The sequence below is a fragment of the Aplidium turbinatum genome, chromosome 2, assembly GCF_918807975.1.
Source record: "Aplidium turbinatum chromosome 2, kaAplTurb1.1, whole genome shotgun sequence".
Classification (NCBI taxonomy): Eukaryota; Metazoa; Chordata; class Ascidiacea; order Aplousobranchia; family Polyclinidae; genus Aplidium; species Aplidium turbinatum.
In genome coordinates, this window is record NC_137473.1 from 55266707 (window position 1) to 55279748 (window position 13042).

General features: G+C 41.9%; 1 protein-coding gene across 1 annotated transcript; it reads right to left on the reverse strand.

Moving 5' to 3' along the window:
* Nucleotides 1-2693: 2693 nt before the first annotated feature.
* LOC145765163 (uncharacterized) lies at nt 2694-12889 on the reverse strand. The gene is made up of 9 exons (XM_082576939.1): nt 12830-12889; nt 12369-12425; nt 12043-12094; nt 10503-10552; nt 10034-10106; nt 9415-9572; nt 5122-5205; nt 4442-4905; nt 2694-2821 (listed from the first exon to the last, which is right to left on the reverse strand). The coding sequence occupies exons 1-8, from the start codon at nt 12882-12884 to the stop codon at nt 4775-4777; spliced, it is 660 nt and encodes a 219-aa protein (XP_082433065.1). The 5' UTR covers nt 12885-12889; the 3' UTR covers nt 2694-2821; nt 4442-4774.
* Nucleotides 12890-13042: the final 153 nt, after the last annotated feature.

Below are 13042 nucleotides of genomic sequence, written 5' to 3' on the forward strand. Positions count from 1 at the left end.
CCAGGTTAAGAATCACTGCGGTAGAGGAAGCAATATGGTAACTTTATATTTTATTCATAACATGCGACGTTATACAGTAGGTTCTACAATGTTTTCCCCAATATAAGCACCACAACACGCCACAATTGCAAAAAGACACAAACAATGCACTTGCTTTGCAACTGACGTAATAAGCAACATTCTGACGAAGCAAACAGAATCAACAAAGCATGCTGTGGCAGCCAATGAGGGGCCGATCACTTTTAGGTTAACCACACTTGAAAAATTGAATATAAGTGCAGCCGGCAGTGTCGCATGCGTGTGTAGACTTTCAAATACAAACATAAGACAGCACGTGTTTAGGGCTGAAGAATGTGAAAACATGATTAATTAAAAAAAAATGAGCTCAGCACATTGATGGCGAGGTGGTTCCCCAACTTGTTTAGTTGGATTGTGATCAAATAAACGGCGAGTGGCAACAATGAAGCAACATTTCTTGTAACATTTATTGCACGAAATTTATAAGAAAACCGGACAGTGAAGAGTATTGCTCAGAGCCGCTGTCGGTAGTGACTACTGCAGATTACAGTAGGTCGCTTTAATTATTATTATCAGTAGTCACTTGGACACGACGCATTGATAGTCAATCAAGATTTCTTACAAATTCAAGACTTATATTTTCGAAACGGTGAAGATTTGCGGTAGATAGTGAGATGTAGTTTCTTAACACGAGTTTAAGGACTTCGAAACGGCTCAAGATAACTGGCACTTCGCCATAATAAGCTGCAACCATGTTGTGCAATTGGATCACATTCATAACACACACCGCGATTGACACGTGCAGGTTGCGGCAATGCCTTATGTCATCACAAAGTGTCTATACCGGATTTATCATTGGAAATAATTTAGCAACAATCAAAGACAATGTTATCAGCAATTCTCTCATCTGACACTGGCAAGTGAATAGACAAATGACACAAAATACTTTCAATGATCAAACTAGGTTGACCAGGAAGGCATCAAAAGTTACTTCTGCAAATACATGAGCGATCATGACAAGAACGATTCCAATCTGGCAGCAGCTCGGAGCAAACAAAAACTGTCATCAACTACTAAATGCAGCCTAGAGAAATAGGTAGTGCTGACGGCCTGACGTCATGAAGATCGCTCCTTCTCAACTAGAGAAACAGCGTGCAACTGTGCATGCCAACCTAGCCACAACTTTAAGAGCGGTCGCGTGGCATTGGGGCGATTGGGAAGCGCGATCGGGGAAGTTTGGGGGTGGCTCTTATAACAGGGGAGTTGTCCAGATAGTCTTGATCGATGTTGAACGTTTGCAATGCCAGTTGCTTGTGGGATGGTGTGCCTGGTACTTTCGTGCCGTGTGACTTAAAGTAAAATGGCGTCTGTTCCCTGGTTCTGGCAGCTTTTCTTGCCTGGTTTGAAAGCTCAAGTTGGGATTCTTGAGCTTCATCCAATAAACTATCAAGGCTCTTCGACTTCCGGTGACGAGCGGTCTGGGGTCCTGCACTCTCAGCAGCGACGATCATATCGTCAATCATGCTTTGCTGGGGCAGCAACGGGGGTTTTGTAAGGGGCATCCCCCGTCCACTTTGTGCAGGGATGGAACCAGTGTCTGTCGATCTGCACTTGAAGGCTTCAACTAAACGGACACTTGCTGTCGTGCGGCCCGGAATAAGGGGATTCATTTTAGCCATTGGATGGCCAGGCGGGCCTAACTTGAAGGAAGAACTTCTGATTACGGATTCACGACATGGAAGAGGAGACAGCTTCCGCACACTGGTGGCTTCACACATGTGATTGAAGAGCTGGATGTTAGCTGAAACTTTCCCTGCACGGATGGGTGGCATCTTAACCGGGGTACTAGGTCGGCTGGAAGTATTTTTGTCTTCGAAAAGCTTGATCTTCTCAACCGCATTGACTTGCCGCAGTCGCTCTAAGGATCTTTCATTGAGCGACGGTTGTGAGATGGACTTAACAGGAGATGCCACAGCAGTGGTGGCAGAAACGCCGCTTGATAAGTTCTCAGCTGATTTGTACATTTTCACGATGCACCGCTCTTGCAAGTTGGCACGCGGGATTTCTCTCACGATGCTTCTGGTTTTCAACACCACCCCCTTGCTGCTGCTACGCACTGGAGGGGTCGGCTTCCTGTAAGAGGTGGAACTGCGACTTTGTTGAGGATTTGATGGAGAGGATAAAATAGTTTGACTTGATGAAGCCACATCTTGGAGCATCTTTTGAAGGATCAATTTGCATTCACTGAGGATTTGATCAGAAGACTCCAAAAGAATATCTTCATGTCTTGGAGTTGGAGGAATAGATGAAAATGCTGCTTCCACCTGCACATCGGACGTTGACAAAGAATCTCCTTTCTTAAAAAACGAGCAGTTTGGAGAAGCGACAACAAAGCTAGCACTTTCCAACCGAGCATCTAAAATGTCTTCATAAGATTTATTACTAATCTTTCTGTCATTGCCATCTTCCTCTTCGGAAGACACTGAATAATTAACTATCGGACGATGTAGATCATGGTTTGAAGAAGAAGGTGAAGTGATGGAAATTAAAAGATTTGTATCCAGGCTTGAATTGTTATCTTCCAGGATTGGAAGAGCTATATCCGGGGTCGTAGAATGTACCTCCGAAATTGTAGGAGCTACATCCGGGACTGCAGAAGCTACATCCGGGATTGTAGCAACGTTTTCACTGGGAATATCGCTCAAATCAAAGACAGTGATGGAATCATCGATGCGGAAAACGTGGGAACTTCCGGGTCTCAAGTTGTTCATATCAACACTCAGTGGCGCCTTCCCGCTAGATGCTGGATAAAATAGAATACATGGTTAGCAACAACATAATAGAACAGGGGGGTTGAAAGCCTACAGGTAACAGCAGAGTTGTAACACAAACTCGCCGGGAAAAGAAAGGTAGAAGTTTTGAAGTAAATCTATTATCTTATGGGAACATGATTAAACCCAGCTTGAAAAACTAAGTTCCAGTGGTCATCTTGGTAAGCGTATTTACTTAGCAAACAAATACAGTAGATGAACTTGGCGAGAGAACATCATAACTTGAAAATGTTAATATAATACGAGTCTAAAAAATCTAGCAACGTTCCCAATTATGTCGAGTCTTCTACACTTTGGGGTGCCCTGTATGATTAGGCTTACCATATTTTTGAGACTTCAAAACGGGACGCCTCCAAAAACCAAGACCACTTAGCTGTGATTTTTTAACTTTATATTTTCCGATATTATTACATAGGCCTACAGTTAAAGCCATCCCGGCTGTTTTCATTGATCGTATTGTCATCGAGAGTTCCTGCGCACATTCTCTGTCTAAATATCGGTTTCAGTTCGAAAAATGGAAAGGAATTGACGTTAACGATACAAAATAATTCGAATTTAGATTTTTTCTGTAAAGCAAAAGGAAGAAAGAAGAATAAAATAGCCTGCGGTTTTCAATTCGATAAGTAACTCTCAATTGCACTGAATTAACCCAACACTGCGTACAAGCATTTGCGAATTTACTGTACTTATTCGCCCAATCATACTTTTTTGTAGATAACACCTTCTTCAAAAAGACATTGTTCAATTTTACATTCTCGTAAAAGTCAAAGCAGGACCAATCAGTATTGATTTTACATGTGATAACGGCTTTAACGTTCTGCTCCAGCATCCTGCTTCTGCTCTCAGATCACATGCTCTTCATGATGGAAAAAATTCTTTCTACGAGCGCGGATGTTCCGGGTAAACAAAATATGAACTTTACCAGCTTTTGAAAGTTTGAAACGCGTATGCATTTTTTTCAAATTCTTTGAACATCTCGACCCACTTTGTTCCAAAGACGCATTTTGCCAGCTCTCTTCGTTACAACGTTCAGACATGTGCCGTTTCACTGGTACTTGTTCGTCGAAAAGAGAGTCGCTGTTGATCACCTGCTTCCCAAACATCATGTTGATCTTTTTCGCAGACTCACACACTCGCACCCAGGATATTTCTTTGTTTAGGTCGATCCAAAGATGAGGAAGCACATCTTTATAAGAACCATCATAAAGATCCAGATATCCTACGAATCCAGAATAGTCTCGTTGAAGTATTTCAACTGCCCATAAACAAATTTCAAATAGAGCTCTTGTGTTGGTTCTTCGAAGCATTTTTTGATGAGTAGGACAACCTTCTTGGGAGTTGAAGTAACTTTTCAATCCCTCAAACATTTCAAGTATTCTTTGCAAAGTATTCTTTACCGATACGTTACACAGCAACGACAGAAACGAGAACATGCTAATTGGTAATGTTCGTGCATTATGCTGGCTGGCTGAACGCCCAAGCGGGACGCTTGGCTGACCGATCGGGGCGCCGGGACAAGACGTTGAAAAGCGGGACTGTCCCGCCTAAAACGGGACGTGTGGTAAGCCTGTGTATGATATAACCGCGCTCACCTTGTTTGGAAATGAGCTCCATATCAAGCAGTTCCGATGATGCGTCACCTCGATGTTCGCAGGCTGCGTTGGTAGTTTGTAAAGGATCTGTGACGTAACCAGACGCAAGTCACGCATGAATAGATTTGATTAGATAGCGACGTTTTCAACTCTGGCATCAGGCAGACACCGGCGTCCGAAGCAGCACACACAACGCTGCTTTTAGAAACAGACTTAAAAATTGTACGCACTTCAAGCAAGGTCTTTGGCAATTCCTGCCAAGCACTCAAAACTATTTACTAAATTAAACCAAAACATAGCGGGCGCACTAACGACAACATGTTGAATATGAAGCTACTGCTTGCCTGCAGTAGGAAGCCGATCATTGCTTGGTGGTACGTCAACTTTAGTTGCTGCGTCATCTAGAGTGACGCCAGGTTTCGTTTCGTCATGCCATGTGACGTCATCTTGTGCTGTTCTTCGTTCTGGTATACCAAGAATAGTTTAAAATGTATAAACTCTGGCATGCACTTTCTTATCTTTAAATTATGCGATTAGAATTTTGATTAAAAATCTTGCTCAAAACAAGTGACAACGTGAAGAAATTTCGCGTATCTACTGTAGGCAATGGTAATTGTTTCCATTGTTATAAACGAAATTGATGTCAATAAAAATGATTTCACGACCTATTTGAAACGAACCTTTCTTCTTTCGAGCGCTCCTTCGAACAGAGGGAGAAAGGAAGGATCGGGTTAGCTTCTTGAGAAATGTCTTTCGTTGTTTCTCTGCAGATAAAGTTGTAAGTCAAGAGAATCCAGACACCGCCGACAAGAGCAAGAGACACATGTTCGTTCCTCGCTAAGTCACTTACTTTTATTTAAACAAACATACTTGTCTAATAATCACAATCTATGAAGTTTACCGCACCAGTGCTGACGTCAGGCTAGTCTTTGTTGAAACGTGTTATGACGTGACTATAGGCGCGAAGATCAGTGACATGGTGCACGAACTCACAAGAACAAAAAAGTTTGGAAGTCAAGTTTGAAGAATTAAAGTTTTGTCGCTTTCGCACGTGTATGTCCTGTAGGCTACTGTAGTTCCTCGGTCGTACGATTCAAGTTGGGTGGACATGGAAAGTTTGCTTATAGCAATAACTAGGTATGTCCGAACATGGGGCTGTCAAATTGTAAACATAAAAATGATCCAAATATTACGTCCCAATGATGACAACATTAAACTATGAGGGAGGTTGATTACAAATATACAACAACACAGGTTCCGTAATAATTGAAATCAATAAAACCTGAATATATGTAGCTTCTACGGGTCCACGTCTTTTAGGCGCAGACAGATAGGCGCGCACACTGTGGCGTAGGGTGGCTCTTATTTGGCAAAAAATGAAAAAAATTTGAATTTTGTGTGGGACACCCTTTTAAAAGGTGAGGTTGTCAGAAAAAATAACTCCTGCAAAAAATTTTTGAATTTGAAATTGATTTAGAGGTGGCCCTCCCCCCCTAAAGTTTTGCGCCCTCCTCCAAAATACCAAATCTGCATATCTCAAAAACTGCTTGAGCTAGAGATACGGTTTTTGTGTCAAAAGATGCAGAAAGCATGATTTCCTATCTGCTTTCTGAACAGTGATTGCGTCTATCTTGAGTAGAAAAGCAGTTATTTAGAAAAAACATGTTTTCGGTATTCTAGCACAAAACAGTGCTAAACAAGTATTGTGGCCCAAGCTATTCAATAAACAAAGTTCAGCTATTCAAAAGTAAAACTGGTAAAGCAATAAACGAAATAAGTATTCCTAAACTTTTATGCATTCATGCATAGCTAAAATGCCCGTTTTTTATCATATTCTTGGAGAAACTCCTGAGCATGGAATTCGCTTTCAAGCTTCAGGTGCTATGCATCGCACTTGTTGGATGGCGACGCGAAGAGGCGATTTATGCAAAAAGCTTGGTCTGCATTTATGGTATCTGTCCGAAGAGATGGTTGGACTAGCCTTGTTTGACTCTTGATTGTCTGTGGAAAATAAAAAGCTAATGGTGGCAACCATGTTAGATGAAACAGGAGAACGTCCACCAAGGAGACCAAGCATCAAAGTAGATGCGTTTCTTAGCAATAAGGGTCTAGAACAGTATTGCACCTCTAATTCAAAATGGCTTCTTCAGCTGTTGGGTGAAGATGAAGCAATAATTATACTTTCAAAGGATCCTGCTCATTGGACAGAAGATGGTGCATTTATTCAAGCTTTACACATGGCGAAGGGACTTTCAGTAGTGAATGACAGACCAGAGAGAGGAGTTGCTCTAAGTCTAATCCAGGATTTTAACAAAATCTTAACTGAAGATGAGTACCAACCAGTTTCTTTTGCAAGTTGTTACTGAACACAGGAAACTGTTTCCAAATTCCAACAAGAACAATATTATCGATTCTTCTCCGTTTAAACTTTCTTTGTTACTCCAGGGGTCAAGGGCTCTGTCTTTTACCACTCTTGGGCAGTGGCGATGCGGTTTAGATGCTTGAGCAGGTGTCGAGCAGCAATCCTTTGATTCGTCCATTGATTCGTCATCCAGTTCAAGCAGACCACGCACACCATTTGGCGCAGTTACAGATGGTGTGGTCTGTGGTTTGTTCCTCTTTGCCACACTCACAGATTGCGGATGGAGCCATCCCCCATTTGTGCATGTTGGAGCGGAATAGTCTGACTCCAGTAGGCTAGCCCGGTACGCAGGCGGTTGAGCCGCACCCAGGCCTTCCTTGGCAAATTATGCATTCCGGTTGGATGGGGGCTGGTGTCGGAGATACAACTTTAGAGTCTTGAGGAGTTCTTCTTCCACTCTGAGCTCCATTTGTTGTCCTCCCAGGTAGCCGCGCTGATGGATTGGTCTTCAGCGGTTTTCATCAGGAGTTGTGTGTCACATACAAATGGGTGTCTCGATTTCAGTTGCCGAGGATGCTCGATTGCTCACTCACAGACTCGTAGAGACTTGAGTGGAGCAAGTGGTTGGGGTTCGTAGTGCGGCGAGAAAGAGACAGGATGGCTTCTTTGCGACGAAACTCAGCTGGTTGATTGCCTGCAAGGACAGGGAAATTGTCCGATGGTGTAGGTCGCAGACATCCTGTCACGATACGCTAGGCAATATGTAAAGTATTGTCGATAATATCGCTTCTTCCAGTACTGACCAGAATTATATTTTGAAATGAATATCGTTACCAGTGTTCCCTCTAAGGTGCAAAAATTAAGACAAAAAAACGAAATTTTGTAGACGGTTTTGTGGTCACAAAAAAGGTTGTAAAATCAAGATTTGGTCAAGTGCGTTTTTTCTAAATAACTGCTTTTCTACTCAAGATAGATGCATTCAATGTTCAGAAAGCAGATAGAAAACCATGTTTTCTGCATCTTTTAACACAAAAACTGTATCTCCAGCTCAAGTGGTTTTCGAGATACGCAGATTTGGTATTTCGAGGGAGGGCACAGAACTTTAGGGGGGGAGGGCCACCTCTAAATCAACTTCAAATTTAAAAAAAATTTGCAAGAGTTATTTTTTCTGACAACCTCACCATTTGAAAGGGTGTCCCAAGCAAAATTCAAAAACTCAATTTTAAGAGCCACCCTACTGTGGCGTCTGGATATTTAGGTGCGGAGCACTGTGGCGCCCGTTCATTTAGGTGCTATTCCTAGTAAAGTCTGTAGATTGTATCAGCTTGGCAGGTAGGGCAATGCTTTTCACACAAAAGGTTATATTGAACAGAAAAATATATTGTTTTGTTAATGCGCGTGTGGAGATGAGGTGCGAGACAACGCTCTACTACTCTTGATATTAGCACATCTCCACAGGACATTTGCTATGCATCCTGAACACAGGTTGCAGCCAGATGGAACCTTACTTAATCTGTTATCTTTCGCAATTACTTCTACTCGGGATGGATTGGTCGTGTGGCGAGTTCGTATGAGACAACGCTCTACTACATGAATACATTTCTATTTGCAATACGAACCCTGGCTACACGTTGCAAGCATAATGGTGCGACTTTGCTCCATTATTAAACCTAGCCTGGGTTTTGACGGAAAACTAAGTTACTCTTCACTCAAGCCTACCACCCGCTTGAATATAGGCTATGGTGTATTTTTTACTGATGTTTAGTGTAGTTATTATTTGACTCACTAAAAGTGAACCCAGTCATGTTCGGAAACTTGAATAATTTATTGATAAACTTGGACTAACAACAAATAAATGCCGAACACGCGCATTACAATACAATATATTTTTCTGTTCAATATAACATTTTGTGTGAAAAGCATTGCCGGTTTAAGCAGCTTCACTAACGGAAGCCATGGCATATTTTTCTGTTCAATATAAGATTTTGTGTGAAAAGCATTGCCCTACCTGCCAAGCTGATACAATCTGCAGACTTTACTAGAGATAGCACCTAAATGAACGGGCGCCACAGTGCTCCGCACCTAAATATCTAGACGCCACAGTGTGAGCACCTATTTGACCGGCGCCTAACTGTCTGCGCCTAAAAGACTTGCTCCCGCTTCTACAGACCTTTACCAGAGAGTAAACGGGCAACTCCAGCGGTAAAAGTTGGGCCTGAAATTTGTAACAAAAGAAGCATTGAAACTGGGGGTGCACGGTCGTTTGGTCGACAGACATTTGGTCGACAGGACGTTTGGTCGACAAGACATTTGGTCGACAGGACGTTAGGTCGACAGAACGATTCATTTTTGGGTTAGGGTTAGGGTCAGGGTTAGATTAGGGTTATGGTTAGTTAACTAACCCTAACCCTACAATAAATCGTTCTGTCGACCTAACGTTCTGTCGACCAAACGTCCTGTCGACCAAATGTCTGTCGACCAAACGTCCTGTCGACCAAATGACCGGGTACCGAAACTGGGACAGTGGAGTAAAGTAAAATTCATGACCTTTCATTCTATCATTTCAATCAAACCCTTCAAATACCACGACCCTGCTCAACAAGAAAGCTACCTGGAACGCATGACGACGGGGTGGTCAAGTCGACGTTGGATGGGGTGACGGGGTAAGGAACCCCTAATCTACCGAGTCGGGGTTTTACCGGAGTTTTCTTCAAAGGTTGCTTTATTCGAGGTTTCGCGCCAAAGCAGGTAGTGCTTCCTGAACCATGTCTGTCAATCAAATGAAGCACAATTCAAAAGGACGTAATTATTTACATGGAAATGACGCAGTATCTTGGCAAAGCAACATACACATAGGAGCTGTAGTGATTGATGGTTGCGATTGTTATACGCCGTCTAACTTACACGAAAAGTACTTTAAGTAATTTATAACTTACACTTTAAGTCGGAAGAGGCCACAGAAATATTTAAAAAGCGAAACAGGTGATATTAGTTCACCATATTGTTTTAGTGCACCATCATCGGTTTATCCCTTCTTTAGTAGGTAGGCCTGGCGTTTGTCCCCGCTAGCAGGAATGTGACTCTAGTTCGTCGTATCAAACGCGACCCTGACATGAACGCTTCAGATGAACACGTAAGAATGTATCTGGCTCACATCCGAAGTTGTCTTAGATATTATCATTAAATAAGGACTTGCGTTCCACTTCCACATGGGATCAATAGGAACCCACCTAACGCAGGAGGAAGTCTCCCGTGCGTTCATGGATTGCTGCGTGACGAAGTTGATCAACGGAGGTTGTACACCTGAAGAAATGACATCATTATCTGTGACATCATTACCATTAAAACATGACAATAATTGACAAAACAGTGATGGATATTTGAGGCAAACATGTAAGGGAGATAGATACCGGGGTATGTTGAATCATCCGCCATGATGTTATGATAAGATCGAAGACGAATGCCGGAACTACTCAATGTGTGCAGTGCAATTCAACTTGTAACGTATAACTCGAGTTCCTAAACGTAAAACTCTAATTTGTTGAATCACAAACATAAATTTTGTTCATCACTTGACAAATCTTCCGATTGGTTGTGTCAGCCATTATCTTCCACTAGATGCTTGAATGAACTTCAACTGGTTTTAGTTTTAACACAAACTCTTATGAACAGATTTGTTAAAAAGAAACCAAGGCGTACCGTTGAAGGAGAAAGGTGCCACTTGTTCAGCAGCTCCCTGAAGACTCCTCCTGCAAAATATGACCACAACTCAACGGACCTGCAGCAAACAGGAGGCTAGGATGCATTAAACCGCCAGACCAATACACAAGAGGGGAGGGCCGGGAAAGGGCCCAGACAGCAAATTAGCCGATTTTTACATCGCAAAAAGCGACTGATTTGCTGTCTGGAGGTGACATGGTTAATTGCGCTTTGCGCAATATCATTCTTATACCGCTCAGCCTCGCTTGAGCATCTTAAAGCCAAAGGTTTTGTTTTTCACCACTCACTTAAATAGCTCAGTGTTAATTCATGACCATCTTGTTCATGAAGAGGCAGTTCAGGCAACATTTCCCAACCGATGCAACCTTCACTATCTAATAACTTTCAAGCATTTTCATTAGTTCTGATGAGCCTTTTCATCAGACACAGTCAAGCAATTGCATTAGTTCTGATGAGCATTTTCATCAGATACAGCCAAGCAATGGCATTAGTTCTGATGAGCTTTTCCATTAGATACAGTCAAGTGATGTCATTGCAACTTTGTGATGCAGAATTTACACCAAGCGAGCAGGCAACGCTTGTTTGAATTAATTTCATCAATGCTGCGTTTTATTTTAGGCACCAACAGAACCGCATTATTAATAAACAACAAAAACTATGAGATAACCGGTGACTAATTTAAATCTTGTGACGTGGACGACAACTGGAGTCTAATTACCAACATCAACCTCAGAAAATTAAGATATTTCAATCAAATAAAAACATGTCATTTCTTGGAAAAAAAAAACATTTCTTGGAAATTTGTATGTTGATTGGGAGGGTACAAGACAAACGAATAAAAGAACGACAAAAATGGTATATTTTGACAATATCATGAAAATTACGGGAATGAAAAGCATGCAGGAAATACTAGTAAAAATATAAGACAGAGGAAAATCGAGGGAGTTCATATGGGAAGTCACAGCTGATCGAACATGATTAATCTGTTGAGGTGTAAATTCCAGAAGCAGCAACAACGAGTGGAATAATTTATACCCAACAGCAACTCATGTAGAAATGAAAGTTGTCAGCTTTGGAGACAGAATCGGTGCAAGTTTTGTACATATTGAAATAAATGTGGTTTAATACCTATCAGTCACTTATTCTAACAAAAAAGAAACAAGGCTTAGGAAATGGAAACAACAATTCGAAAATGACCCATCATACGCGGAAATTAATGTTCCATCATTAGAGTCTCTTCCCCCAAGAGCAAACGCCCCTGGGCAAAGTGGAAAATCTTGAATCGACTCCGAACCGGTGTTGGTTGTACTAAATCTGCAATGGTAAAGTGGGGCTACAACAAGGGCCCAGTTGCATGTATCTGTGGCACTAAGCCCCAAACAGCGGACCATCTTCTTGTGTGCCCTCAGCTTACCACCCAGCACAACGAGTGGGACCTTTCTATAATACAACTCCGTCGCACAAGAACGTATCAATCTGTGGTGCAACCAAATTTAGAAGACTCGACAGAAAACCTTACCTTTTAGCGGGAGCTTCGTCGCCTGCAATGTCGCATTGTCTTCTCTTCCGATCTGAGAATGAATAGCAAACGTCACATAGTAGAAGCCATGCTTGAAAATGAAAGTCGACTTTGTGAAGTCACAACCAAATAAAACAGAGCAACAATTTAGCTTCTGTTACATCACAATGGCGTGGTGCGTACTGACAAGGGGAGCAGAAAATTATTCTCTTCAAACTAATGCAAAATCCCAAATAATTATGGAAAAAAGAAATTCATAAAAATTACGTTTACATAACGTAGAATGATGTTGTTTTACTCAGAGGAGCCACAATAGTTGAACCAACCTTTGGTGATGCTGACGTTGGTGGACCTCGTTTTGTTGCAAACCTTAAAGACTCGATCTGAAAAGAACAAACTTGTTTATAAGCTGGAAGTAATGTGACTGACATTTGCGAGGTGGATAGTTGAAGTTGTGTAATCTGAGGACGAATACAACGTTTCAACCTGGAAACACTAGGATGGGATTTGAAGTAAAAAGGTTTCAAAGTAATGATCAAAAGATGTCGCTGCATAATCGTGCGATGCAAATCTTTAAAAAATGTTACATTTTGCAACTTTTACACTCATATCAAATCGTGATATCTCTATGGAGTCATTCGCAGTTTGCTTATTGACAAATTGCCACATCGGCACTGTCTGGTGATTGCGTTATTGTGATTACCAACTAACTTATTGTTTTGTGTGTTGTGAATATTGGTGTGACGCAAATAAGTAAAAAAGCGACCACAAGAAATCGTTGCATCACCTAAAAAGCTCTTCCTTCGGTTGCCTTTCTTCAACATAGATACTTCAGCCATCATGGACATCCACTGATCCCGGTGGATGCACTGGTCTGGGGGACAAGTCACTTCCCGAAGAAGATCAGGAATGCATCCTGGAATATAAACACGAATTCCAGCATCCTTGACCTGACAAAGTTGACAAAGTGTCGTGCTCTCGTTGGGAACCGAACACGAGA